General features: G+C 36.1%; 2 protein-coding genes across 2 annotated transcripts in view; one reads left to right on the top strand and one right to left on the bottom strand.

Moving 5' to 3' along the window:
- The window catches only part of LOC140159019 (AP-3 complex subunit beta-2-like), a 61,103-nt gene extending 58,938 nt beyond the window's left edge, over positions 1-2,165 (bottom strand). The window contains 1 exon segment of the mRNA XM_072182340.1: positions 1,841-2,165. Coding sequence (XP_072038441.1) covers positions 1,841-1,951 — 111 coding nt within the window. The 5' untranslated portion in view covers positions 1,952-2,165.
- LOC140159020 (secretory carrier-associated membrane protein 1-like) overlaps positions 1-26,472 on the top strand; it is a 98,311-nt gene that overhangs the window by 11,333 nt on the left and 60,506 nt on the right. The window contains 1 exon segment of the mRNA XM_072182341.1: positions 26,214-26,300. Coding sequence (XP_072038442.1) covers positions 26,214-26,300 — 87 coding nt within the window.

The raw sequence follows: 26,472 nt of genomic DNA, 5'->3' as shown, positions 1-26,472 counted from the left end.
AAATTATAGACCCTAAATTACTTGTTATTGAAAGTTGGAACCAGAGAAATAAATACTGCTACTTTAAAAAAAAATAGAAGTTAAATATTCTGAGAATTTTTTTCAAAGTTGGATCAAGTTGTACATTTTAGTTACTTTTGCTTCTATTCAACAGGTAGCAATGCATGTTAATTCAATGTCTCTGGCTGTTCAATAGAAACAACAGTAATTAAAATGTACAACTTTACCCAGCTTTGAAAAAAAATCTCAGAATCTAACTTTTTTTCTTCTTTAAAAGTAGCTGTCCATTTTGATTACCTTTGCTTCTATTGAACAGTCAGGGACACATTGAATTAGTATGCATTGCTAGCTGTTCAATAGAAGCAAAAGTAATTAAAATGTACAACTTTATCCGTTTATATACTGACAAACTTAAAATTAAATTCCATGGTCGAGTGTCGTTTTTTCCGAAATTGAATGTCACTCCAACAACATCGCTATGTAGCCTCCTTCACAGCCGGTTTCTGTTGTTCATAACAAACCGTGAGCCACATGCAGTTTTGGCCCGAGACTAGAGATAGCCCGTATGTTGGACCGACAGAATACGAATTATATCGACATGTCGACATTAAAAAACGGTGCCGACGACAGCACTAACTTAAATGTATATCAATAGCTCTGTCATTTTCTGCAGTCCATAAGTTTTTATCATCAGGGATCCATCTTGTATGTACAATTTGTACGGTGTTGCATAAAGTTACATCACAAGATTTCTTTGAATACGGAGCACATGTGTGCCCTACATTCGACTGTTTACTCCAGATTTTAAGATTTGTAATGTTGATCATTGTTATTAATTTAATTTTTTTGCGTACCTTTTCCTTGAATTTCACATACTATAATTCTGGTATATCTATCATCAGATAGATGGGCTTACAGTTACAAATGTTATAAATTCACTGAAGCAAAAATTCATAATGGCAAATTCTATTCATAAAGCTATATTTTGGCTGGATGATTTTAATCCAGACTTTCATTGCAATTTTCTCCCATTCCCAAAGAGAAATCTGCAGAATGTAAATTACCATTTATGTTTTTAAAGTATAATTGGGGTGAATTGTAAGCATTTATTCCAAGGATAAATGTGAAAATACAGGTTAAATTGGTTCAAATAAAAAAAAATCTAACATATTAAATATAGACAGTTGGAATAATAGGCCTACTATTACTATTCAAAAAAGAAAAATAATAATTTTAAAAAAAAATGACCTGTCACTTAGATGATTCAAGTTGAATACACTCAATACAGAAGTCTTGGAAATTTAAATTCTTAAACAAAATATATAGCATATTTTATAAAAATTTCTAGCTGATGACATGAATTTATTGATCCATTGGCACTTCCCGAGATTCACTTCCTTGCATAAACATGTGTAGCTCTGTACATGTGTGAGTTAGTGCAGGTACCAGTGGTTCGTTAACAGGGGACAACAGTTGCCGCTGAAATTTAATATAAATATAAGTACTGACACGGCATAGTGGGAAACGGAACAGCTGTACTGCGTGGCATGTGTGCATGGCCAACTCATATTTTATTTCAGATGTTCCGAGTGGTGTATTGGTATAGCTATGACATGCTTGCATCTATACGTGTCTGTATAACGATTGCTGTGTGTACATGTATATCTGACGTTTGCATAACCAGTACTGTGTGCGCTAACAGTGCCACAGCGTTGCTGAACAAACTGGTCTTGTGATGTGTACTTGATTGGTATTTCACAAATCCATATGGTAAAATTGGTATGCCAGACTTAAAAATTGTTTTTCCTAAGGTATTGAAAAATGACTTAATTTTACTTACCCTGTGAAAGACAGAGTCAATCTTGGATGGGATGCCACTCATTTTGTCAGGCAAGTTTTTGACAGCGCTGGCGATATTCATGGTTCCAAACCTGGCTCCAATGCCTTTCATATCTTAATGAACTGATGGATCGATGACAAACTATATATAATATTTTCTGCACAACTCTGGTTGAATAGAGCTAGCAGTGCGTGTAGTGAAGCGTATTATTGTTATTCTAATACTCAACCAGATGGACTTGTTATATTCAAACACGGCCGCCGGCTGCTAGATGAATTAGATTTAAATAGCAGTTAGGTCAAAGGTTATTTTTTAATCTCCTACCAGCAACTCGACATTTGTTTCTTCTTCTGTTTGCAGAGTTGGGAGATAGTTAGCGACAGATAGTTGGTTTCTTATCAAATTTACAAGCTTAATTCTGTTAGTCATCATTATTATGCAAGACATTTATTCGTGACCTAACTATTGATGTGATCTAAGAAGTGCGGTTCCGCATGAAAACATTGTCTGTATGCAGAGTCTGGCTATCTGTGTCCACTGCGGAGATGAAATTACAAGCCAGTACTAGCTGTGGTGGCATCAGTATATCGAGTGTAACAGCCCCATCTATAGCCAGACCACAGTGCTAGATGAATCGGGGTGTGTGTACACTCTCATCAGTTAAGGCCCAGTCGCACGTGACAGTGGTTTATTTGTATGTGTGTGTCTAGTAACGTCAGATGGATGATATGTAAACGGAAGAGGCATAAAAACCTCACATGGGTAGTGGATCTGTTTAATTTAAGTGCTATGCATGGACTCAAGTTGAATTTGACTCATTTAAGTCTGCCTGTATGGGGAGCTATAACAGAATGACAACAGATGTTTCAGTTATATTTTCTCATGATGTCCACGTGCCATATCCTCCCGTAAGTATGGGCAACCAGGATGCTTTTCCCGTTGCAAGCCGCCGTGCGTGGCTGATACGATGCAATTAATTATACGACTGCTGTATCGCAACCTTAATTTTAGGCCTGTGTCTATATTCTGTTTGAAACTGAAGCACTCGTGCATCAGATAAGAGTGGAGTTGCAATTTAATCTAGACTTTTGAAAAAGAAAAAAAATCACTAGTGGTGTTGCCAAATGTCTTCATAAAAATCAATCTTGTATTTGTTGAAGCATGTGGGTATCGATTTTTTTGGTGTACGGAAGTACATGTTCAAGTACATATGAACTCCTGCAAGTGATGAACAGTTCTGCTCGTATTTTCAAAACCTTTTTGTGTCAACTAAATAGTATGTGTACTGAATATGCAGTCATGTGTGGTCAATTTCTACATACATCTTTGGAAAAATATTATGTGAATTGTTCCAGCAATATAGTGTAAGTAGTCAACTTTACTAGTCATGGATGGTAAGTCTTGAGAAATTTGAGAGAAAAGTTGTGAAATAAATGTAGAAACATTTCAGGTGACGATTTTGTGGATGACACAGGAAGTTCGCCTACAACACTACAGTGCAAGCATTCAAACTCTGACCTTGAAAGTCGCAAAAATCATTTTCTGGAGTTCCGCTTGCCCCATATGAGTAGTGAATCCTTACCCTGCATTTATGAGCGCAGTAGAAATGACCCGATGACAGTGAGAGGAATAATTAAAATGCGGGTTAAGGTGAATTTGCAGTAATGCAAGCTTCTCAATATAAACATGCTCATTGTTTTTACTCACTCTAAGTACCCCTCGATAAAGACCCTCCTCATTTTTTGTCAATAAGAATGTTCTTCATATCTTGGAAATTCTGGCATTTGAAATTCAAGAAAAGGAGGCGAGTAAGGATCGTTAATTCGTTATAATGCAAAATTTCTGAAGTCTTCATCAGAACATATTATGAGGCAAAAGATTATAAAAACATTTTGATAGCATTTATTTTAAAATGTCATTTGGAGTAAGTTATCCTTAAAAACAATGCAAAGCATTGCAGCTTTAATTTCAGTAAAAAAAGAAAATGTGTGAACTGTGATGTCAACAGTTCATAGAGGTCATTTGATGTCATCTAATATGTTAAGTTGAACTTTTTAAGGTACTTGCATGGATTGATCCTTTGGTCAGGGGTAATGAAGGATGGCATGGAATCTGGAGTCAAAGGTCATTCGGGGGAAAAGTTTGATCATCGCCAACAAATTATGTGTCGGAATGGGGACTATGAAATGGGCTCTGTTCGCTGTGTGTGCTAAAATGTTTGCCCTTGAACTTCTTTTGGTTTCTCCTGTATGCTTAAAGAGAAGATATCGCTAGTATTCATGATCCTTTGCGGTTGCCGCGGTCGACTTGCTAAAACCTTGCTAAAACCACGTGATATCACGTGATACGTTGTTATCGGGTATCGATTGATCAGTTGCCTCTCTCAGCAGTTGTTTACCTTGTGTTTACTATGCAATGACCGTGGCCCGAACGCGAACAGGATCGCAATTAGAAAACATCATGCTCGAGAACCATGAAATGTTTTCATTATTCAGTAGAAAACGACATACCAATAAATATTCCAGGGTATGTCAAGTCCAACTGTTGCACAATAAAGCAATATGGTCATTCTGAAGTTTAAATTTCGTCCATGAACCTGTCGAATTCCACTACCGTGCGCGTAGCATACATACATTCATATCAACGGAAGTTCCACAGAAGTCGCATTTTCACGATATTCGGGCACAATTCCAAGATATTTATGGACATTTGCGATATTCGGGCATGTATGCAGTCCGTAATTTCACGATATTCGGGCACACAGAACCCTTCTCGGGCACGACATATCACATCACATGCAATCATAATTCATATCTCACTCAGTCAGAATACTGACTATATTAGGGACCTACTTGAAAAATCCCAATTGTAAATCTAAATGGTTATTTATGCACATATGTAAACAAATGAACAATCTTTGACTTTTGGATATGGTATCAAAACATATGAATCCACGCCACGGCCAATTTGTCTTATCCCTGGTCCCATCAACTTTTGAGGTGTGGTATTAATGCGGATGCCAATTGCAATCCCTCCCCCTAGTTTAATAGGGGTCCACCGCTCGGTCCGACACGCCGTTAGTCCGACAACACAAATTCCCTATACTTAGAGGTGCGTCAGTCCGAAATTGAAAAGTATGGCTAGTCCGAAAATAAAAACCACTGCAACAGTCCGCCACGCTGCTAGTCCAAATCTGAAAGCAGTTTTCAGTCCGACACACTGTTAGTCCAAATCCAAAATACACTGCGCTAGTCCAAATTTGGAAAACACTTCTTCAGTCCAACACTGCGGTAGTCCGAAACTGAAAACCATGGCGCTAGTCCGAAACTGAAAACTACTAATGTTCGGACTAGCGCAGTGTTTTTCAAATTAGGACTAGCGCAACGGTTTTCAGTTTCGGACTAGCGCAGTGTCGGACTGAAGGAGTGTTTTCCAGATTCGGACTAGCGCAGTGTTTTTCATTTTCGGACTAGCAGCGTGTCGGACTGGCAGAGTATTTTAGATTCGGACTAGCGGCGTGTCGGACTGGTGCAGTGCATTTCAGATTCGGATTAGGGGCGTGTCGGACTAGTGGAGTGTCGGACTAGCGGTGTTTCGGACTAACGCCCTGTACTCGTTTAATAGTACCTGGGCCAAGTGATGTAACACAGTCACAGGGCTGTCAACTTGTTAGAATTGCGGGGACATGGTCACCCGGTCAGTCCGAAACACCGTCAATCCGAACCCGTCAATCCAAAACCTCAAAAAGACGTCTTATTTTTAAAAAGGCGACTTAATTCTAAAAAGGCGACTTAATTTAAAAAGACGTCTTATTTTTTTTTAATAGAAATGGCTATTTTTTACAAAAATCTCTCGTTCTAAAAATAAGTCATCTTTTTAAATAAAAAGTCACCTTTTTACTGAAATGGCGACTTTAAAAAACCAGTTGCCTTTTTCTGAAATAACGTCTTAAAAAGTTCCTTTTTTCTGAAATGACATTTAAAAAAAATGAAAAGTCACCTTTTCATGAAATGACGCTCGGACTGACAGGGTTCGGATTGACGTGTTCGGACTGACGGGGAGACCCCAGAATTGCTTGGTATGAGCCACTTTTGACTGAGACAGTTGGGCGCCCTGTGTAACAACTCCATGTGCCCCAAAAAGTCTTAGCTAGTCGCAGGTCTGAGGGGGCATGGATTGCAATTGACAGCCCCATAATAAACATCAAACTTTTTTGGCAACCCATCCTAGCATGTGATGGGACATATACATAGGAGCAAGACATTTTGAATGTTATCAGTTTTCCTCTGAAGCTTGCCTTAAAAATATTTACCCCTTTCCCAACATGATAAGTCACCCACTCAGGTTACACATATAGCATCACCCCTATCCTTGTTTGACAACAAATAGGTTACTCAATACAACACAACAGTGGCATAGCTGGGGTGGGGCACAAGCTGCCCCTGTGACCCCCCCATGCTGACCACCTAATATTTAGGCTTTTTCTGTACTTCTTTGACCATTTTCTTCAAATTTCCCTATGAAAGTTGCCTTGTCCCCGCCCCTCTGAAAAAGTTTAAGCAATGCTACAAATGTACTGCAACACACTGAAAGATACGAGTGCTTCCACACTTTATATTTAATTTCTATTTTATTTTTAATGTACATGATTTTTTATGCACTACAGTACAATGAATATTGTGTTAAAATGGAAAAATGAACAATTCAGTACCATATTCAACATGTTTAGAAAAATACTCATGTGAAACATTATTTTCGCATTTTTGTTAAACCATTTTTTTTTTTTTCAGCCAATTTGACAAGTTGACCTCATATGAACTTTGACCTCATATGTGACCTTCAACAACATGAGGGTTCCCATAGTGCAGCTATGACTCAAGTTTGATATAAAATTGGATTGACCGAGTTTTAAAATATAGGACAAGACATAGTTGAGTCCAATATTTTAAAACTCATAGTGAGACCAATAAGTATTGGGCGTAAAGCATCCAATTTTATCATTATTATGTGTTGGTTCCAATATTTCCACACACTTGGATTAAACAAAGCATAATAATGGTTGCAATAGTATTTGAACTGTTCATATGTGCACATCCATATCAAAACGATGTACTTGTCGGCTGCTACATGTGTCTCATTTCAAATAATAGGAATAAATACCAGACTCATCTCAAGTGGAGGTCAATTCAAATCATCCCCTAGTCACATGGTTAAAAAGGAAGCCCTGCCAGAGCATTTCTTCTGGGGTGAACCAAACCTGCCTGGTTATCAAATTAATCAGTGACAATGTTATCTCTGAATTTGATAGATGCTAATTGATGTTTTAATGTTATTACATCAATTAGCATCTGTCTGATTCAGAGATAACCTTGTCACTGATTAATTTGATAACCAGACGGTTTGGTTCACCCAGAAGAACTGCTCTGGCGGGCTTCCTATTTAAGGAATGTTTACTGTATTCCTTAACCATGTGACTTGGGATGATTTGAAGTGACCTCCACTTGTGTTGAGTCTGACATGTAGCAGCTGACAAGTGCATCATGTAAAGCAGCGTAGAGTCTAATGGAAGTTAATGTCCATGTATACGGGAGCGATTTCCAGTTGTGCAGTCTTTGGGAAGACTGCATCTGTTATGATACGATGATACTTTTCGAATTCGATAGTATTTTGGGGAGAGTGGATTAGGATTTCTGGTATTATCATTGGTGCTACGTTGATGGAGTTGAGGTAGTTCGGAAGCTGAAGGCGTAAAACTGGATATCCATTCTCCGGTTTACCGCTTTTCCATGTGATGACGGTCTGAAGCCTCGGGCCGTTTCATGGTTTGGCAATCACCTGTGTATACAGCAAAAAAAAAAAAACAATTTAGTTAATTAAGTATGAAAATCAAATTGCAGCACTAATTTTATACAGTCTGAACAGTTGTGGCGGCATCAGATATTTTTGCCGGAGGGGGCATATGGGGGGGACTGGAGAGGAGATCTCCGACTGGGGATTACCCCCGGCATGCACTGCACCGCCACTGTTGAACACACAATCCCATCACATGAACAGGCAATAAATGAATTTTGTATTTGAATGATGATTTTTTGCCCTGTTTTGTATACACATAAATTTTAACTTCCCGGCTGAAAACACGAGTTCCAAAGGAAATTCATCAGGTGGATTATTTGTGTTTAATTTGGACAACCAATTTACATGTAGAACTTTGTTGTTGTTGGCTCTGTCAAGTCAACATATTACAAAGGAAAAAACAATCATGTTGTTTACCCTTCCTACATGATGCAGTACATTACACCAGATTGGAATTTTAGGATTTCACTACATTCATAACATTCCTAATTTGCATGCACCACTCGGGGTGTCATCTCATCTCAGCTCCTATAAAAGTTTTTTTTGTCAGAATTAAAAACCAACCCACAACTATTTATTCGAAAATATTCTTTGAAGAAGAAATAATTACAACAATGGACATGAAAATACAAAGCCAACAATTAGATCACAAGCATGAAGTATGCTACGTGCAGCAATGCTACAGCTGATTTTGTCATGATGAATGATGACATAATGCACGAATATCATTCTTTGCCGGTATCCGGGGAGTCATCTCATCTCAGAAACAATAAAGGATGTACTGCAAAACATCAGAATTAAAAACCAAACCACCAAGTCAAGTATTTATTCGGAAAAAAGAAGGAAATAAAATTCATATTGCGATCGACACGGCATGTGAAAATGCAATATCCACATTCTTTACGTACACACACTGACACAGTACATGCGAATGCATGCAACCAAACACAGCCAAAGAAACTCTCTCTGACCCGCGTAACCGGCTCAAACCAAGTAACAATCGAATATTTATGTACACAAAGACTCATACTTACCAATATAGCCCAAAACATGCGATCAAACTTGATATTTTCCCAATTTCATAGCAGATTCTGTCATTCTGATCCAGAGGAAATGTCACACTCGCTGTCCACTCGCCACTCGTGAGTTTCGTGACCTCGGGTTTGTTTACAACTTGGTAGCTAGATATCGATTGATCGCTGCATTGTATACATTTGGCTGATCCCGGTTTTATTCAGCAAATTTTGCGAAATTTGGACAACTTTCATTGACTGTTTTGCCGTCTAAACCTGAATCGTTAGTGAAAAAAATGAGCATGGACACGAAGGGGAACCACTATGAACCAGGGATCGTCTTGATTTCACTAACGATTCAGGTTTAATGCCTATATTTGAGTTCAAAGATGGGGAGTTTCAGACGGGAACACACGCAAGAGAATAGGGTGTATTTTGAAACGCTTGCGAACACGGAGGAATTCAGAGCGAGTTCTGCTGTATGCAGGGATACTAGCGATATCTTCTCTTGTATGCTTAGATGGAATTCAGTACAACAGATGTGAGGTTAAACTTAAAGATGGTATGGAATCTGGGGTCAAAGGTTATTTCAAAGTCAAATGCTGCATATGAGGTCATTGTTGATTTAGGGCACCAAAGGGTAACATTTTGTCATTTCTCATGATTGATTTCAATAGGACTTGGTCATAATGACCTCTTCCCCCCTGTCCATGGATGTGAGATGAAATCAAAGGTCATTCAGGGGTCATTTGAGGTCATTTTACAAATATGTTCATTCTTCACAAACTTTACCATTTCTGATCTTATAATTGTATGCACCGCAGAATATAGAATCATTATTTGTAAGTGATCTTATTTTTGTTACAAATATCGAGGGTTGAGAACCAGAAAGCCTTAATTCACAAAGGAATACTTTTTTACAAGACTTTCTGGCTCTCAACCCTCAATGTTAATCAAAGGCTTTCTGGCTCTCAACCCACAAAATTTTAATCAAAGCCTACATTCTATTATGTATATTAGCATAATGCGATGTCGAAGCATTTGTTAGAAAAGGCATTAACTGCTTTCATTCCTATAATTTTATTACTTTAAGTACCGTAAGCGATGCATTATTAATTGTATTGGGGTTCCACATACAATACAAAATGGCAAATTTTATTTATACTAGAGAGAGAACGAGAAAGCAGACAAAAAATTTCTATTGTTAGATCCTCTGTACAGGGTGCTGTGCAATGTTTTGACAACATTTTACACAGTCAAACCAACTGCAACCAGCTCAATTTGCTCTTGTTTAATGTACCCCCTAAGGCAGCAGAGCATGTTGCTAGGCAACGGGACATCTTGAAATCAAATTCTTCATTATTTTCATGAGATTTTAAAACTGAAAATTTTAAGATGTCTTTGTGGCCAGTTTCAAAAGTATATAGCCAGTAATCTGAAACGGTAGACAAGATGTGTATTATTTATTCATAGAGATTTGTGTGTTTAAGGCAATCCGTCATCATGATCAGTGGTAGTACATTAATTTTGCAAGAGTGATAGAGCAAGCGAGTTGAGTGAGGCCTTTGAATTAGGTCGTCAATATATTAACAATGAGAGACCCAGCAATATTACTTATTAGAAACCAACTTCGTTTTGTTGCCCGATAATTTTAAACAATTAGAGTGAAAATTTTATTGGTTTGTTTAAGGAGTAAATAACAAAAGGAAGGGGAAGCCTGGTAAGCAATTAGTAGTGTGCGTGGACCATTTTCACTTATATATATTGAGGTCAGCTTGAAAATGAACACATTGGTATATTATACACTGTATAATGCAGCCATAGATTTAATAGCTAGTAGTAGTGTGTGAATTAATAATCAAATATGTCACACTATTGAAGTCAGTGGCTTGCAAGATAATATTGTTGGTGCAAATATGTTTTGGATTTTTTACCAATTTTAATAAATCGTTGTGGTAAATTTTGAACAATATTCATATATAAAAAATATAAATATAAAAATATAAAAATGTTCAAATATAGCAATAATGACAGTAACCTCATTATAAGTGAATATTACCCGGTAAACAAATCATTCAAGGACAGAGTTTGTTATAATAAGTAATATTTTGATCAGTAATTTAGTTTTAGGTATATTTATAACAGGATTTTATTGTGATGAAACTATAAAGTAATGATGGCAGTGAAAAAAATAAATCATTTGCTACTAAAGCATGCAGGTGCACAACATTTTGAAATAATCAGATTGTATCTTGGTTGCTATCTTGCCAACCGTGCCTTTGGCCACATAAAAAATCGGCATAGGATGTGAGCATGAAGACCCCGGTCTGTCCTTATTATAATGCCTAATGATGAATTGCTGGCTATATACTCCTAACCAGCAATGTCATCACAGCAGCTTATTTGATGTATTAAGTGCAGTTAATTTGCACAGGATGAAAATGAAATTAATTTGGGTATGTTCCGTTGGTGGAATATGTTGCTCTGAGCAAAATATAGTGCTACTGAGTCAAAATGAAATATATGATGATGACTATCTAGTTAAAAGGTCATCATGTGGGCTCCAATGGCTAGGCGGGATTTCCCCTGTAGTAAAATATTGAACATAAAATGAATTAGGGATTCACGGATGATGTCAATGCTTAAATTTGAATTCATTTTAAGCTTATTAATGGTCCAAATCAAAGGAAAGATTCCTTAATACCATTCCTTTTGTTTCAGTAAGAAGTATTTGGTTATTTTTATTTTGTAGCAATTTAGTGGAACATTTTCTATTATCAGTAATTTTGTAATTTCTGCATAACAGGCATAACCATTATGTTTGCATATATATAATTTTAGTCTGGCCCATATATGAAAATTAGTGTGGGACGTAAATTCCACCAAATACGATCTGGTGGCCCTTGCTTGTTATTGTTCATTGTTACAGTGAATTAAGCCAAGATAGATGTTCTTTGTTACAAGCTTGATTTGATAATCATTTTTGCCAGTACACTTCAATTCTCTGTCTGTGATTATGCTAGCTTCAGGAAAGTTGATCAAATTAAGTGTACATACAAAGGAAGTGCAGCAAATTGGAAGGAAAGGGTAGGATAGAGATGTCTTTATGATGCAAAATAGAAGAGCTTTATTCGTCAGTAAACACATGTGTTTTAAGAATGGACCTTGACCAGCAAAATGACTCACAAACAAAGCATACATTACAAGTTTCAACTTGATGAGTTGAAAACACATTGTAGGTTATCTGAAATATGCATCCATAGATATACCATCATAATACAAGATTAAATCTTTAAATTGATCCTGTTAGAAGTAAGTTTGTTCGGGCATCTAAGCACAATTTTTCCAGTCTTACTGTGACAAACATACGTTTGAATGTGATAATCAGCTTCTACCTAGGTCATGCTATAGCTTTGGGCCCCATTATTCATTTTTGACGATGAGCTTGCATACAAATTGGATAGCGTGTTTCCTTTGAAACACCCCTAAGTGTAAATAAAAGATGCTTCAAAGGATTAATTACTACAAATTCAGTAATATCACTGCTTTTAATATCTTGCTTTTGCTATAATTGATGTTTGGTAATTTTATTGACTATTTTTTCTGTTAAACATGTGGTGATCATAATTTGATTACTTAAAATCCCATCACATAATCTTATAACATGACTTTGAGATGCCAGTATTTCATTATAAAATATTTTTCTAAATACAATTTTAGGTGTGTGGGACTGTGACATTCAGCTTTTTCACATCAGGCTTGGAAAAAAAGCCATACTGATTATTCCCAATATTAAATCAAGCACTATTGCTCAATTAGTGTGTCTGCTTACTAAGTGGATGCATACATAATGGTTATTTATACAAGGGAAGATGGATAATGCAGTTTTTAGTGTTTTAATTATTTTTGAAACAGGATATAAAATTTTGGATTTTGATAAATCGGCTAAGTTGTTTAACTTTAACCATTGAAGTGTTTAATGTGAATCGGAAAGCACTGTGCATTCTTACATGACCCATGTCAGATCAACCTTCTGTTGACTTATTCCACCCGGCCACTGAAAGTGTCATCAAATTACTTAGACGTGTGATTTCAGTATAATAATAACTTGCTTGAATGGATGATTTCTGACCTTATAATAAGTGACTGAAACAGTTTTTTTTAAATAGCATATTATGATATATGTCTGTCACAGTGAACCGCACAGATTTATATTTCTGGTGTTTGTTTACTTTGTTAATATACCTGGGCCATCTTCTTTCAGACATGATGTAGAAAAGTGCAGCAGCAGGGTTGGGGACCTTTTCAAATGCACAAATTTAAGTGACATACATGTATTTGCATTGCATAGTACATCGCTATAGGGCGTTTTGACCAGCCACCTTAGCTTAAAAAGCTTGATATATGTTATTATTTGCATTGCCTTGCTTTGGGTACAGTGTCTGCATCTACATAGTCTGCACATTTATTACATTGCCATTATAACAATTCAGAGATGCCACTTTTCAGGAAATTTCCTGATTTCATTTTCAGGAAATTTCAAATAAAGTTTACCTAATTTCAGAAAATATTTGCTCTACCCTTCCTGTGCAAAAGAAAAGGGAAAAGTGCATTTTCAAGATTTTCAGGTAATTTTAACAACACTAAGTGACATCTCTGTAACAAAATTTTGTAAATTTATACAGTTTATGTGTAACTCTATTTAAAGAGTTATTATGCAAATGCAAAATGAAACTTCAAGAGTACTAAAAATACCCTATAGTTTCTCAACATATAGAGAGTGAAATCTAACATTTCTAGAAAATATGTGGTGTCCTTAAGTTTTCAGTTGTTTGTTCTCCCAAAAATGATTTTATAAGATTGCTATCTACTGAAGATAACATTTTGGTTGTCACTATTTTGTTGAATATGATATTGGTTAAACTGTAACAAAGATACAACTTGGTATTTATTTTCGAATGATATTTAATGATCAAGCATGTTTCAATAATACCGTATTTCGTCAAATAAACGCCCCCGGGGGCGTTACATTTTCCCAAAGGGGGGGCGTTTATTCAAGGTCAATTTTAGAACGACAATTCCCGTTAAAATCATTAGGTAAACTTAAAACTCACGCTAAAATGACGAACTATGAACTAGAAACACTGACTTCTGGTTCACTTCCGGGTTTCCAATCCAGATTTTTGCCAATTATTGACGCTATTATCGACCACGTGGACAACTTGGTAAGCTTACTACACAAGATAGCATGGAAATATCAGCATTTTTGAAACATCTTGGTTGAAAAAAGTGGTGGGGGCGTTTATTTGAGGGGGGCGACTATTTGACGAAATACGGTAATTGTAAAATGTTTGTAAAATTAAAATCCATTGCAAACTTTCTTAGCAGTAGCGTATTTAGCCCTTTTTGAACGGGCGCGCGCCCCCCGGTACCAAAAAAAAAAAAAAAAAAAAAAAAAAAAAAAGGAGAGAGAGAGAGGGGAAGGAGGAGGGAGAGAGAGAAAGAGGAGAGATCGAACTAGGGGAACGGACATTATTTTGCAGGCTTCAAAATAGAAGTCAATTTGGGCCTTATGCGACTATAGATAGCCCTATAGCCTATATTTTGTGATAGGGGCCTTACTTTCCGAGTACGCTGGCAATTCAGGAGAGCACACTTGTAGGCCTATGCCTATGGCATAAATTGTTTGGGCCGGGGGGGGGGGCGGGCAAGTATAATATTTTGAGCATTTTTGAGCAGTTACTAGTTGTAACTAATGATACCGTTCAGGCGCGGATTCAGGGGGGGGGGCTCCCAAAAAAGAGGAAAGGAGAAAAATTGCACGTATAAGTAGGCCCATGCCTAAACCGCAATCGGGTCAATATATATAATATATAGGCTTATACATAAAGTTGTGTTTCTTCTTTCGTTAAAAAGAGTGCTCGATCCTGTGAAGGAGAGCGTGTACATAACATTAAAAGAAACAAATTTATTCCATGTTCAGTGAGTTTCGCCCGAAGGCTATATAGGCTTATATAGGTCTGTGATTATTTTAGGCATTGCTTGAAGGCGGGTCCTCTGCCCAAAAGCATGTGAAAATTACGGCGGGCCCGCCGATAGGGCCCCGTCACATTTTGTCACCAAAGTCAGTAGGCCTAAGGCGGACTCCACGCTGACTTCAATTCAACATCGATCCTTGCATGCTTTAATTGCGAATCTCAAGTCTTAGGCCTAAAATGTAACATTTGAAATTTTACAATTTGAGTTCGGGCCCTTTTTTGTTTTTGATAAAAGTGTAAAAATGATGGACCAAATGGTTTCAATTGGACCTTCATTTTCCAAATTTCAAAACTTCTCAGGGGGAACATCCCCTCAAGACACCCCCTGCGCAGGGGCGTAGCCAGCTTTCTTGGTCAGGGGGGGCAAAATAAAATTTTTGGGGCACAGACGAAAAAAATTGCAGTTGCATCATACAATACATAGAGACTGTATGTCTTGAGCTTCCCGAAAAGGGCCTTATTGGGATAATGTGCGACGTAGCGCGAAAAAAATGGTATTTTACACTATTTTCAGCCCATTATCCGCTAAAAAGGGCTTTATTGTTATAAATTTGCTGCAGCGTGGCCCGGAAAATTTTGTATTTTACACTATTTTGGCCATGAATTTTGCTAGAAAAGGGGCTCCTTGCCCTTTTTCTTTTCCTTTACCCTCCTGATTTTCTCTCTCATTTTTTGTCAGAGGGGCACTTTTTCTTTCATTTTTGTCTGCCCCCCCGCTGGCTACGCTACTGCCCCTGCGTATATAAACAACTGCCCGTTTTCGCTTCTGTATTTAATACCCAGCACTTGATGTTTAAACCAAATACAAAAAGGTGGCTTCCGAGTTCAATTGGCCTGTCATTTCGCAAATTTGATATTTTCGGCTTTTTCGGGCCGTCTTTTCGCAAAATATAGGCTTTTTCAAAATAAACTTTTACACAATAATAGTGACAAAATGGTCCACCAAATGGCTTCAATTGGGTATTTATTTTCCAAAAGTTTCTTTCTCAAACTTTTTTACCCCGGAATTTTTTTACACAATAGGCCTAATAGTGCAATTTTTTTTTTCCTGATGCCGCGACCTCCGAGATCTTCATTTTGCAAAATTTTCTCACTTCTGAGGCGGCACATCCCCTCAGACACCCCCCTGCATGCGCAACTTCATGGGTACATAATTATAAAGCAATAATTCATACAATAAAAGTCCAAACTTGTCCACAAATGGCTTCAATTGGGCCGTCTTTTCGCAAATTTTAGGCTTTTTCAAACTCAAATTTTACACAATAATGACAAAAATGGTCCACCAAATGGCTTCAATTAGGTCTTCATTTTGTAAAAGTTTCTCACTTCTGAGGGGGCCACATCCCCCCTCAGACACCACCCTGCCTCGCGCAAGCGCTCCGGGATGGCCGCTTCGCGGCCATATGATATTTTACAAAGATCTATTTTGCGCCCCCCGGTCTACGAATTCCTGGATACGCGCCTGCTTAGTGTAGGTAAAGGTGCACACAATTACTATCTACAGAAGATAGCATATAATAAACGTAACATTTAAAATAGCATGTTACAGTTTCTTCCCAACTGTTGTAAAATTACTATCTACTGAAGATAGCATTTTATACACCAAAGGTATGTGTTCTTACATATTGTTTAGAATTCTACTGAAGGTAGAATGTTATTATAACATTTTATATACCAAAAGGACAGTTTGGTCAGCGCTTAATGCCACTAAAATAGGCAGAAATTATTAATCTTTTGTTACTACAACTGAAAAAATAGACTCTGCGACAATTGCCCTAGATTTGTTTCAGTTTGTGCACAAAACAGAGACATTTTATTCCATGTATCTATCATTTCCAATTTCATATGTCACATTGGAATACACACTTTAATGAAGATATAAATCTGTAATTTACTGAGGCCCGCCAATTTCTTGCTGGCCAAAGTATTGAAATGACTAGTATCTAGAATAGATACATTTCAGATTTCTATCTTCTAAAGATAGCATGTTACAATTTCTTACAAATTGTTCTAAAATTACTACATCAACCAAAGATAGCATGTATCTACTGAAGATAGCATGTTACATGCCAAATGTAGGTTATTGAGGATTTAACAAACTTTTAAAATTACTATCTACTGACGATAGCTCACACATTATTACTGATTAATAACGTCACCTAAAGATCGCTTTTACAAAATTCTACTATCTACTGAAGATAGCATGTTACATACCAAATGTAGGTTATTTTACCAAACTGTTTAAAAAAAATTTATCTACTGAAGATAGCTCATACATTATTACTGATTAATAACTATCACCTAAAGATCGCTTTTACAATATTCTACTATCTACTGAAGATAGCATGTTACATACCAAATGTAGGTTATTTTACCAAACTGTTTAAAAAAAATTCATCTACTGAAGATAGCTCATACATTATTACTGATTACGAACTATCACCTAAAGATCACTTTTACAAAATTCTATCTACTGAAGATACAGGCTGAGTCAAAAAGAAGTAAATTCATGTTTGAGGGGCTGTAACTCAAGATCTGTAAGGACTCTGCTAAAAATGAAAATATCACTGAAAAGAGCAGATTCTACACGTCTAAATAAAAAAAATAATTGTTGCAATTGCTCACAGCAAACTCAAGTTATACTCATTTGAATACAACCACCCATTTTTTTTTTTTTTTTTGGTTTCACTTCCCAAGTAGAGCCTACGTATTATATTGATTGGTAAGGCGTGATATCCAAATGCAAATAACGCTCTGTGGCAGGTGTGGTTTCACCAATAATTCCTGTTAAAGGGCTCTTTTCAATATGAATTTTACCTCATTGCACTACATTACAATAAAACGGGCCAAATGACAACATGGCACCACAATTTACTGCACGGGAGCGTACGTTTCTGTCGACGAAGTATCATGAAACTAAGAGTCCCACTGAAGTTCAGCGTCTTTGTTGTCTCCAATTTCCGCCAGCTAACCGGGTTTCATGTGAGGGAGCAGTATACTGTAAAAACTCGATAGTTAGCATATGTGCTTACTATCGATCGCTTTTGAAAACGTGAAATTGTACCAAAGTCCGGCGCTTTACCAACTGAGCTAATGGGGTTGAGACACACATTTACAGGTTTACTTGTTCAGTATATAACTATGCGTGTCGATGATTTGCTCAAAACCCTTTACACTTTTTGTGGATGGGGCTCTTCATGTTTGTTTGCATGTTTTAAAAGCTACCGATAGTAAGCACATATGTTAACTATCGAGTTTTTACGGTATAAGAATGTGAACAAGCTCAATGTGCATTGGTACTAAGGAATAGACAGCCGGAAGCTTCAGGCATACCACAAACTGCTAGATCACACGTGACATGCGTTACAGCATGACCAAAGATCAGCTCAATCCTTTACCCAACATTCCCCAATCAAGCTTCTGCCGGATCGATCGTAAAGACTTGAATTGGTATCCCTACAAACTATAGTACCGTCATGGACGTTGTTGAATATTAATTAAAAGCAAAAGTAGTCTTTTCAACAATAAATCCTGGTAGCACTTTGCTGATTCTTCGAAATTGAAATGGATGGAAATCAATCAGCCGTGTGCAGCTACAACAATGGGTGGTTGTATTCAAATGAGTATAACTTTAGTTTGCTGTGAGCAATTGCAACAATTCCTTTTTTAATTTAGACGTGTAGATTTTGCTCTTTCTAGTGGTATTTTTATTTTTAGCAGATGCTTTGCAGATCTCGAGTTACAGTTCCTCAAACATGAGTTTACTTCTTTTTGACTCAGCCTGTAGCATGTTACATGCCAGATGTAGGTTATTAAGGATTTAACAAACTGTTTTAAAACTACTATCTACTGAAGATAGCTCATACATTATTACTGTTTATAACATGTTATACAAGTCAGTTATCAGTATATATAATACTGTAGGTTGATTGGAGGATTTAGGTTCATTGACTTTTGCAAACTGACGGCATACAAAATTAATTGCATGATACCAGGTTTTTTAACAATAATTTAAATAAACTTATAATTGAATTTTGCAATTCCATTTAAATACTGTAATATTTGATATTTCCATGGACTGAAAAGAACATTTAAAATAATTTTTCTTGCAAATCAACTACATTGATGGTAAGAATTTACTGTACAGAAAATAGCAGACTACCTTTTTTCCATTACAATTTTCACTTTTACTGAAGAGAGCAAAAATATAGAAACAAAAAACAGATGATATACTAACCAGTTTCCAATAGAACTTGGTCTTGTGCCAGATAGTAAGTCAAATTAATGCTTTATATTGGAATTAGATTCACAGCATTCTCTAATACCAAGATGCTTTTATAACTTTTATGATATCACCTATCTCTCTCACTCACAAGAGGTATCAGTAAGTTGTTGTGTACATTACGTATTTCCCTATAGAGCATTGTACTATACTGATTAGTTCATACCACTGTGGAAAAAGCTACACATACAGAAAATATGATATATGTTTTTCTGTTTCTGTTGAAGGTCATGTGACCTTTTCGGTGTCAAAACCTGGGACTTGTTATTCCTTCTTGTCATTTTTTTTCTAATTCACCTTTTTTTCTCTCCTGTTAGTATTATCTACTTCCTCTCAAATGTCTTTGTTATCTTTCAAAATTTGTTGGTTTCCTCACAGTGGAATGATTTATTGATAAGGCAAAGTTTCCCGTAGGTTGCACAAATTTCATTTTTAGGAGTAATTTTACCACATTTCAAATTTTATTTGAGAAATCCAGTAAAAAAATATATTTTCAAGCAAAAATATGAGCAAAGCAAAATGAAATCAATATAATGCTGTGAAAATCAATCTAATTTTCCTAAAACTCGCCTTCTTCATCTCTTACAATCTCTCCACTGACTGAAAAATAAAGAACTAGATTAAAAATTAAATTTAAATTAAAAAAACCCACATATTTTGTATATTGATGTTCAGTTTCAGGCCTCTTACTTTTTTAGCCTTACAGTGGAATGCTTTTCTGGGAACAATAAATGTGGGAATAAAATCTTAAGGGGGTACTACATGTACACCCCTGGCCAGTTTTTTGCCTATTTTTGCATTTTTCTCAAAAATTATAGCACATTGGTGACAAGTAAGATATGTATATTATAGGGGCAAGGACTACAATTACTGTACTGAAAATTCAGCAACTCAAAGCAAGTAGTTATTGATTTATTTATCAAATATTTGTTTTCCCTCATTTTTGACTAGGTAACTCCACAACTGTTGTCTGTGCTGAAGTAAAATTTCCAGTACAGTAGTTGTAGTCCTTGCCCCTATAATATAGTATACATATCTTACTTGTCCCCAATGCGCTATAATTTTTGAGAAAAATGCAAAAATAGGCACAAAATTGGGCAGTGGTTTAGTACCCCTTAAGCAATTCTAAGGAAAAGTCTTAAGAACAGTTTAAAAAGCAGTTACAGTTGAGGAAAAAAAATCTTACTTGGTTTGCAAAAAATATGGCTGAAGTCACAAGTAGGTTAGCAAACTGAGCTATCTTTTGATTAAGAATGCCGAGGGTACGATCAATAAAATTGCAAAGGGGATTCTAATCTCGTGTTGCAATATCACACCTTCACATGGGCATGTCATCTATTTTTAACCAACGAAGACTCGATTTTGCTGCTAATGACATACACTGGAATTTTAATGAATTGAATTCTTTGGATAATTCTTGTTAGTTCTTTTCTTTTTTTGTTCAAGGCACATAAATCATTCAGCACAAGATTAAAGGAAGCAATATATTTCTTGTAGCAATTCACACTAATATAGCTATATAATGTCATATTTCTATCACAAAATAAGTTGACAGTACACTTTTTAAACTAGTTCTTATGCCCGAGCACAAGTTTGTACATAACCACAGATAAAATATGTTGCAAGGGTTATTCTGTGATCTACAAAGATAAATCATCTTACTTCTTAAAAACTAGTATTATTGTAGCTTTTTAATGCATATTTATTAATCAGATGCCTTTGGGAAAGGCTGTGCTTCTATTTCAAAGATTATCGGAGGGAAAAATCAGATATAAATTGAAAAAGGTTTAGTTTAAGAACCTTTCTGTTGGAGGTGTTAGCTAGAGGTGGCAATCTATCGTGTGACAGTATGATGTTAAAAATTCATGCGGAAAATATAGCAAGCTAGGAGCCTAGGGAAAGTACATTTCCATGTGGTGAAAATGTTGCATGCTCCTCACAGTGCACTAATGCCGGAATCTGCTTAATTCTGTTTGATGACAAAATCAGTAAGTTTCCAGTGGGATATTCCAGTTGAAATCCATACACCCTCTATGGAAGACATTACCTTAATTTCCCACACAGGGAGTATGAATTTCAAATGGAGGTACCTGAATGGGTGACTTCATTTTGAAATCTACACTCCCTGTGTGGAAGATTAAGGTCATGTCTTCCATAGAGGGTGTAGGATTCAAGTGGAATACTCCAATATATTGAATTTATGCAGAATTCGTTACTATGAAGTCTTCATTTGTACCCATTGTACTGCAGATTAAATTTTACAACTTAAGGTGGTTCTACACCCCTTGATAAATTTGTGACTATTTTTGCTAATTTTCTCAATAAATAATAACACACTGGCAACAAAAGTTATGTATATTATAGGGGCAAGGAATCCAATACTACACTGGAATTTCAGTGATTCAAGACAAGTGGTACATTATTTATGATAAGAACAGAGATACTGCTAGAATGTACCTCATTTCTTACATTTATAATAAACCACTTGTTTTGAATCACTAAAATTTCAGTGAAGTAATTGGATTCCTTGCCCCTATTAATATACATAACTTTTGTTACCAGTGTGTAGTTATTTTTTGAGAAAAATGTAAAATTAGTCACAAAATTTATCAGGGGGTGTAGTACCACCTTAAAGCATCCACTAAATTCCATAAGTATTCGTGTAGATATTCCTTTATATTTGGAACAATTTCAAGACCTTTTTATCTAGTTGAGGCATACAGAAAGTTGGGCAAGCTATTCATCAATTATTTACAATTGTGACTGTGACTTGTAGTAAAGAGATACATGCATTACCTCTGTGACGTCATACACCGTGTCTTTACCTCATGCTCTAAAGTGGATTTGCTGTGTATAGGGAGCTTAAAAACAGACAGGGGTTTCTGATCACCAAATCTGTTCTTTCAAAAATGTTCAATCCTGTGCAAATCTTTGTGTATGTATGCATATCATAACTTAGTCTACATGTATATCACAGAATTTAATAATATTTTTTGAAGCAGGATAAAAGCCAATCTCAGAGAGAAATTCAGAAACATTGTATTGTAAAGTGAAAAAAAAATGTTGTCTGCATATATAGGAAATGTTGTGAGGGTACATTCGGTGTTAGACGTTGTTGCCTTATGCTATGATTTGGTTGCCTCATTTGGCCGTCACTTCACATTAGTGCAGTTGCGGTTGCAGTATCCTAAACAGTGCTGCTAAGGAAACTATAACTTGGCAGATCCAATTGGCTTTTTTTTTGCTGGCAAAAAAATACAACTTTGCAAGGTGGTTAAATTAGTCAACTTCCCCAGAGACTGTGAAATATTCATCATTTGAGTGTGGTCTCATCCAATTCTTATTAAACCCTAATGTAACTGATTGGTATTACTTCACCCTGCAGAGATGCGTAAGAGAATAAATATTTTAGCTCAGAAATTAATTCTTAATTATGAATTACTACTAGATACAATTTTGATTTCAGCAGGAATAAGGTAGTCGTTACTGCTGCATCGTATTTAGGTCAAAGTTAGCAGTGATCTTGCAGGCATTTTTTTTATCCTTTTCGGTGAGACGTATATAGCTAGGGAAAGGCTTTGAAGTTGTCATACAGCGGTAATGTGATTTCTATTCCAATGTCTTGAAGACATGACATACCGCAATAGCTTGGTGGTGCTCATTATGTATTCCCAGTGAGTCGTTTATGATGACAACACCATATTAATCCAAACAAAACAAGATTGGGTTAACGTTATATACGTGTCTCACTTTGAATTTTCCCCCTCTTATTGGATCTTTGTTTAGATTTCCGGGTCTAACGAGATTTGGAATCTAAACGTGCGGGCGTGTCGATTGAAAAAAGGATGGAATATGGTGACATAAATATTGTGCGTAAACACGTCCGCGTCCATTGACATGCCGACTTTTAATCAATTTTGTTGAGATTTGAGAGAAATGTGCGTTATATGATTACAGCTTACATACTTTGCAACTGTACCTGTAAATAAAATCATGGAAACATGTTTAATGCGTCAAAATAAAATTAGTTAGTGTTCCGATTAAGCTTTGAAGCACACTTCAGCGTACCTTTTGCTATTATAAATAAGGAGAATTCCCTGTGTATAAACAGCAAGTTCAAATTTAGTGCTGGTTTGTTTGTGCCTCACTAGGATCCACAACATGCTCATCTATCAGGGCAGAGTTCTTCAACTCCAATACATTTGTACATTCATTGAATGACCTTTGAAAATTTGAGTACAAAAACTCATACTCTGCAACTTGAGGTCAAATTTTGCACTATGATTGTTTAATTGAGGTTATTAAACTATGCCATTGGGATGAGGTTATTGTGATCCATAGTGCCTGCCACTCCATGTGGAACACATAAAGAAACAGTTTGAACTCTCGAGAGTGAAAGTCTAGAATCAACTGCTTGTGTTATAGGTTTTAGGCAGGGTAGATAATCACGTTATCCCATGGTTCATTGCAAGATTTTGAGCTACCTCATACATGAATCCTCCGCTCAGCACTCCATGTATCCGCAATTAGGGATGCTCATAAACAGTGTCCGAAATAAGGAAAATATGGAGGTTGTCCCGAGGACAACTAAAGCATAAATTCTGCTTGTCCTCAAAACAATTTGGTTGTCCCAAAAATGTGTCATATTTTTGGAGGTTAAATATAGTGGTTGTCCAGGGGATAAGTACATAACTCAATTTGGTTGTCCTCAGTGATTTTTAGACAAGAGGATAAGTGCTTATTTCGAACACTGCTCATAAATGACATTTGCGTTTTAGTGAAAAAGGGGGCAAAATAAGGGGGTGTTTTTTCCTGAAAACTTTGCAAAATGAGATGCTAAAGGGGGTATTTTAAGTTTTTTGGTGAGCATGCTACCCGGAGTACCCGCAGATACAGGGAGTGTTGGGTCAGGTATGGGACTTTGCTGTTCTTTGCTTTAAAAGGTGGTCATACCATCATCGTTCAGAGAAGGTATATAATTGGATACATCTTGGAAGTATAAACAGTTTTCCAGACATTTCTGGATTCCTGGAAATTTTCGGATTCCTGGAAATTTGGCCATTTAAAAAAAACCTGGATCTATTTTTTTTTCACATTTCTGGAATTGGATGATGATATTTTGTCATAAATAGAGCAAAATGAATTTAGAGGGTGATACCCTCTAGCCTATTCCCTGGACAAGCTCCCATAAATGTTCGATGCCATGCACAAGCGCTTGGTGTCTGGTTAAAGGCCGATTCGATTTTCAGGAAATTTAGCAATTACTCACACGTGTTACTGTATAATATCAAACTACATACCACAGTCAAAATATTGTCTAATTTGGCAAAATAACTGATTATATGCTGGTTACCATGGCAATGAAATGATGCATTATGGGAAGAAATAATGCATTATGGGAAGACATGATTATCTGTGGTGGGTTTTAGGCATGTGTGTGTCAACAGTAGTTGTCAAACAGAAAATACACTTGTGAGTATTTTGCAAGAGTGAGCAATTAATCTAAAATATATATGCATATCAGTTTATATTGAACGATGCATAAATAGGATATTTAATAAGACAAAATATTTTGAGTTATCTCATGTTTTTACATCAAGCATATGATATTCGTCTGGACTTTGTACTGAAATTTGTTCTCAGATGTTACAAATGTCAGACTTCCATTTCAATACAAATGTACACGTCAAATGCGACATTTATCAAATGATTCAGCGTGAGTTAATTGACATACATTTTTTTGGGAAAATGTAGCCCAGGATTAAGGCATTAAATTCTTCTCTAAGTCTGCCAGTGTTATGTTGCCTTTGAAGTTGCATAGCAGCGAGTGTGAATTTGACTGCGCTGTAGCGGTAACTCGGCAGGTGAAGTCTTTAATCAAGTAGTTTTATTGTAGGATTGATAATAGCGGTTTCCTATGTAAAGTAAGTAATTAATTGAGGTTTTTTTTAAAGTCCTTGCAAAAAAGTACAAGACTTTCCTTGCACTTTAACTTGTTAATCAGATTCTGCAACACCACAAAAGTGATTGAAGACATTTTCAGATTAAACAATGTCACAAAAGTGATTGAAGACATTTTAAGCGTGTTAATCCCATGCACTTAAAATTCAATTTTTTAGTCAAATTATGCAACTCCACAAGTATAAGAACCGAAGTTGAAGTGTAATATTCTCCTTGCACTTGTTTAAATTCTCAGTCAAATTCTGATTCCTGAGATAAAATCACAAGTGACATGATATTCAGATATTTTGGTACATTATGCCTGCAGTAAATTGATTGCTGTTCATAAAAAATGACTCATCATCATAAATAACTATAAAAATGTGCTGTTAAAAGTACCATTAAAGCTATCGTAGTGCATGCTTGTAATGTAAAGTGTAGGGAATGCTCACAACCAAAAGGATGGCTCATTTCAAAAGAAGAAAACTAGTTAATATCACTATTATGAATATTTCAAAGGTTGATGCAGAAAAGGAGTTAAATAGAAGAAAAGAGTAAATTTTGGCACAATTTGTACTGATATAGAAAAAAGAATATCCCATTTGAATTATTGATATAAAATATATTGTAAAGGTTTTTACCCAGATAAATCATGATGAGCCAATTCAATAGGCGGATATGCCTAGAGGATGATTCTACTCCCCCAATTGACACAGTTCAACTTACCGAGATCTGTTTCTCCTTTCGGCAAAATGTAGCCTTGCTACTATACTGCAAAAAGTGTTCAAATTGACTACTTCTGGTTTGTGAGCTTCCCCTCTCAATGTAGCCAACCCAGCAAACGCAAAAACGTTTTTGTGGCATTTTTTTTTGTCAAAACATTTTAATAGCATTAAATGTTGGGTTATATAACTTTTAGTTTAATGTTGTCAAAATGTTAATTTGTTAATAAGCACCAAGCATTTTTGCAAAATATTTTGTCAACACTGAAATTTGTGTAACAAGTTTTCAAAAATTGTGTTAACTGTTGAAATTTTATTAAAACATTTTATACCCATTATATTATTCAATATTTCTGGCAACTGTTTCTAATCCTTTGCGAATATTTTTGAAATCGTTTTGCGTTTGCTGGCAATGCAATTGTATTTATTTCAACTTGTGCTATATTTTATAGTATCCTTGGTGATTAATGTGCTCTGTGTGTTTGTGCATGCGTTTCTTTTTTACTTTTCTCTCCAACTCTCCAGGATCCCTCCGTACAGCAAGCCACTACCGGCAATTCAACGTCGAAAGGGCTGGAGGAATTCAACCCCTTTGAAGATAGCAATACTCAGGTTTTGTAACCTTGATCGTATTTGAATTACAGGGCTTGAGTTTATCAAAGGGTACTGCTCTCCTGAAAGGCTCAACTCAAACTAGCTCTCTTTAATGATGCTCAGTAAAAAGCATTTCAATATTTTCAACAGCTCTTGTAAAATTGTTTATCAGGAGAGCAGGTTTTTACCC

Source organism: Amphiura filiformis, chromosome 8 (genome assembly GCF_039555335.1).
Source record: "Amphiura filiformis chromosome 8, Afil_fr2py, whole genome shotgun sequence".
NCBI classification, from domain to species: Eukaryota; Metazoa; Echinodermata; class Ophiuroidea; order Amphilepidida; family Amphiuridae; genus Amphiura; species Amphiura filiformis.
This window is presented reverse-complemented; position numbering and strand designations above follow the sequence as displayed.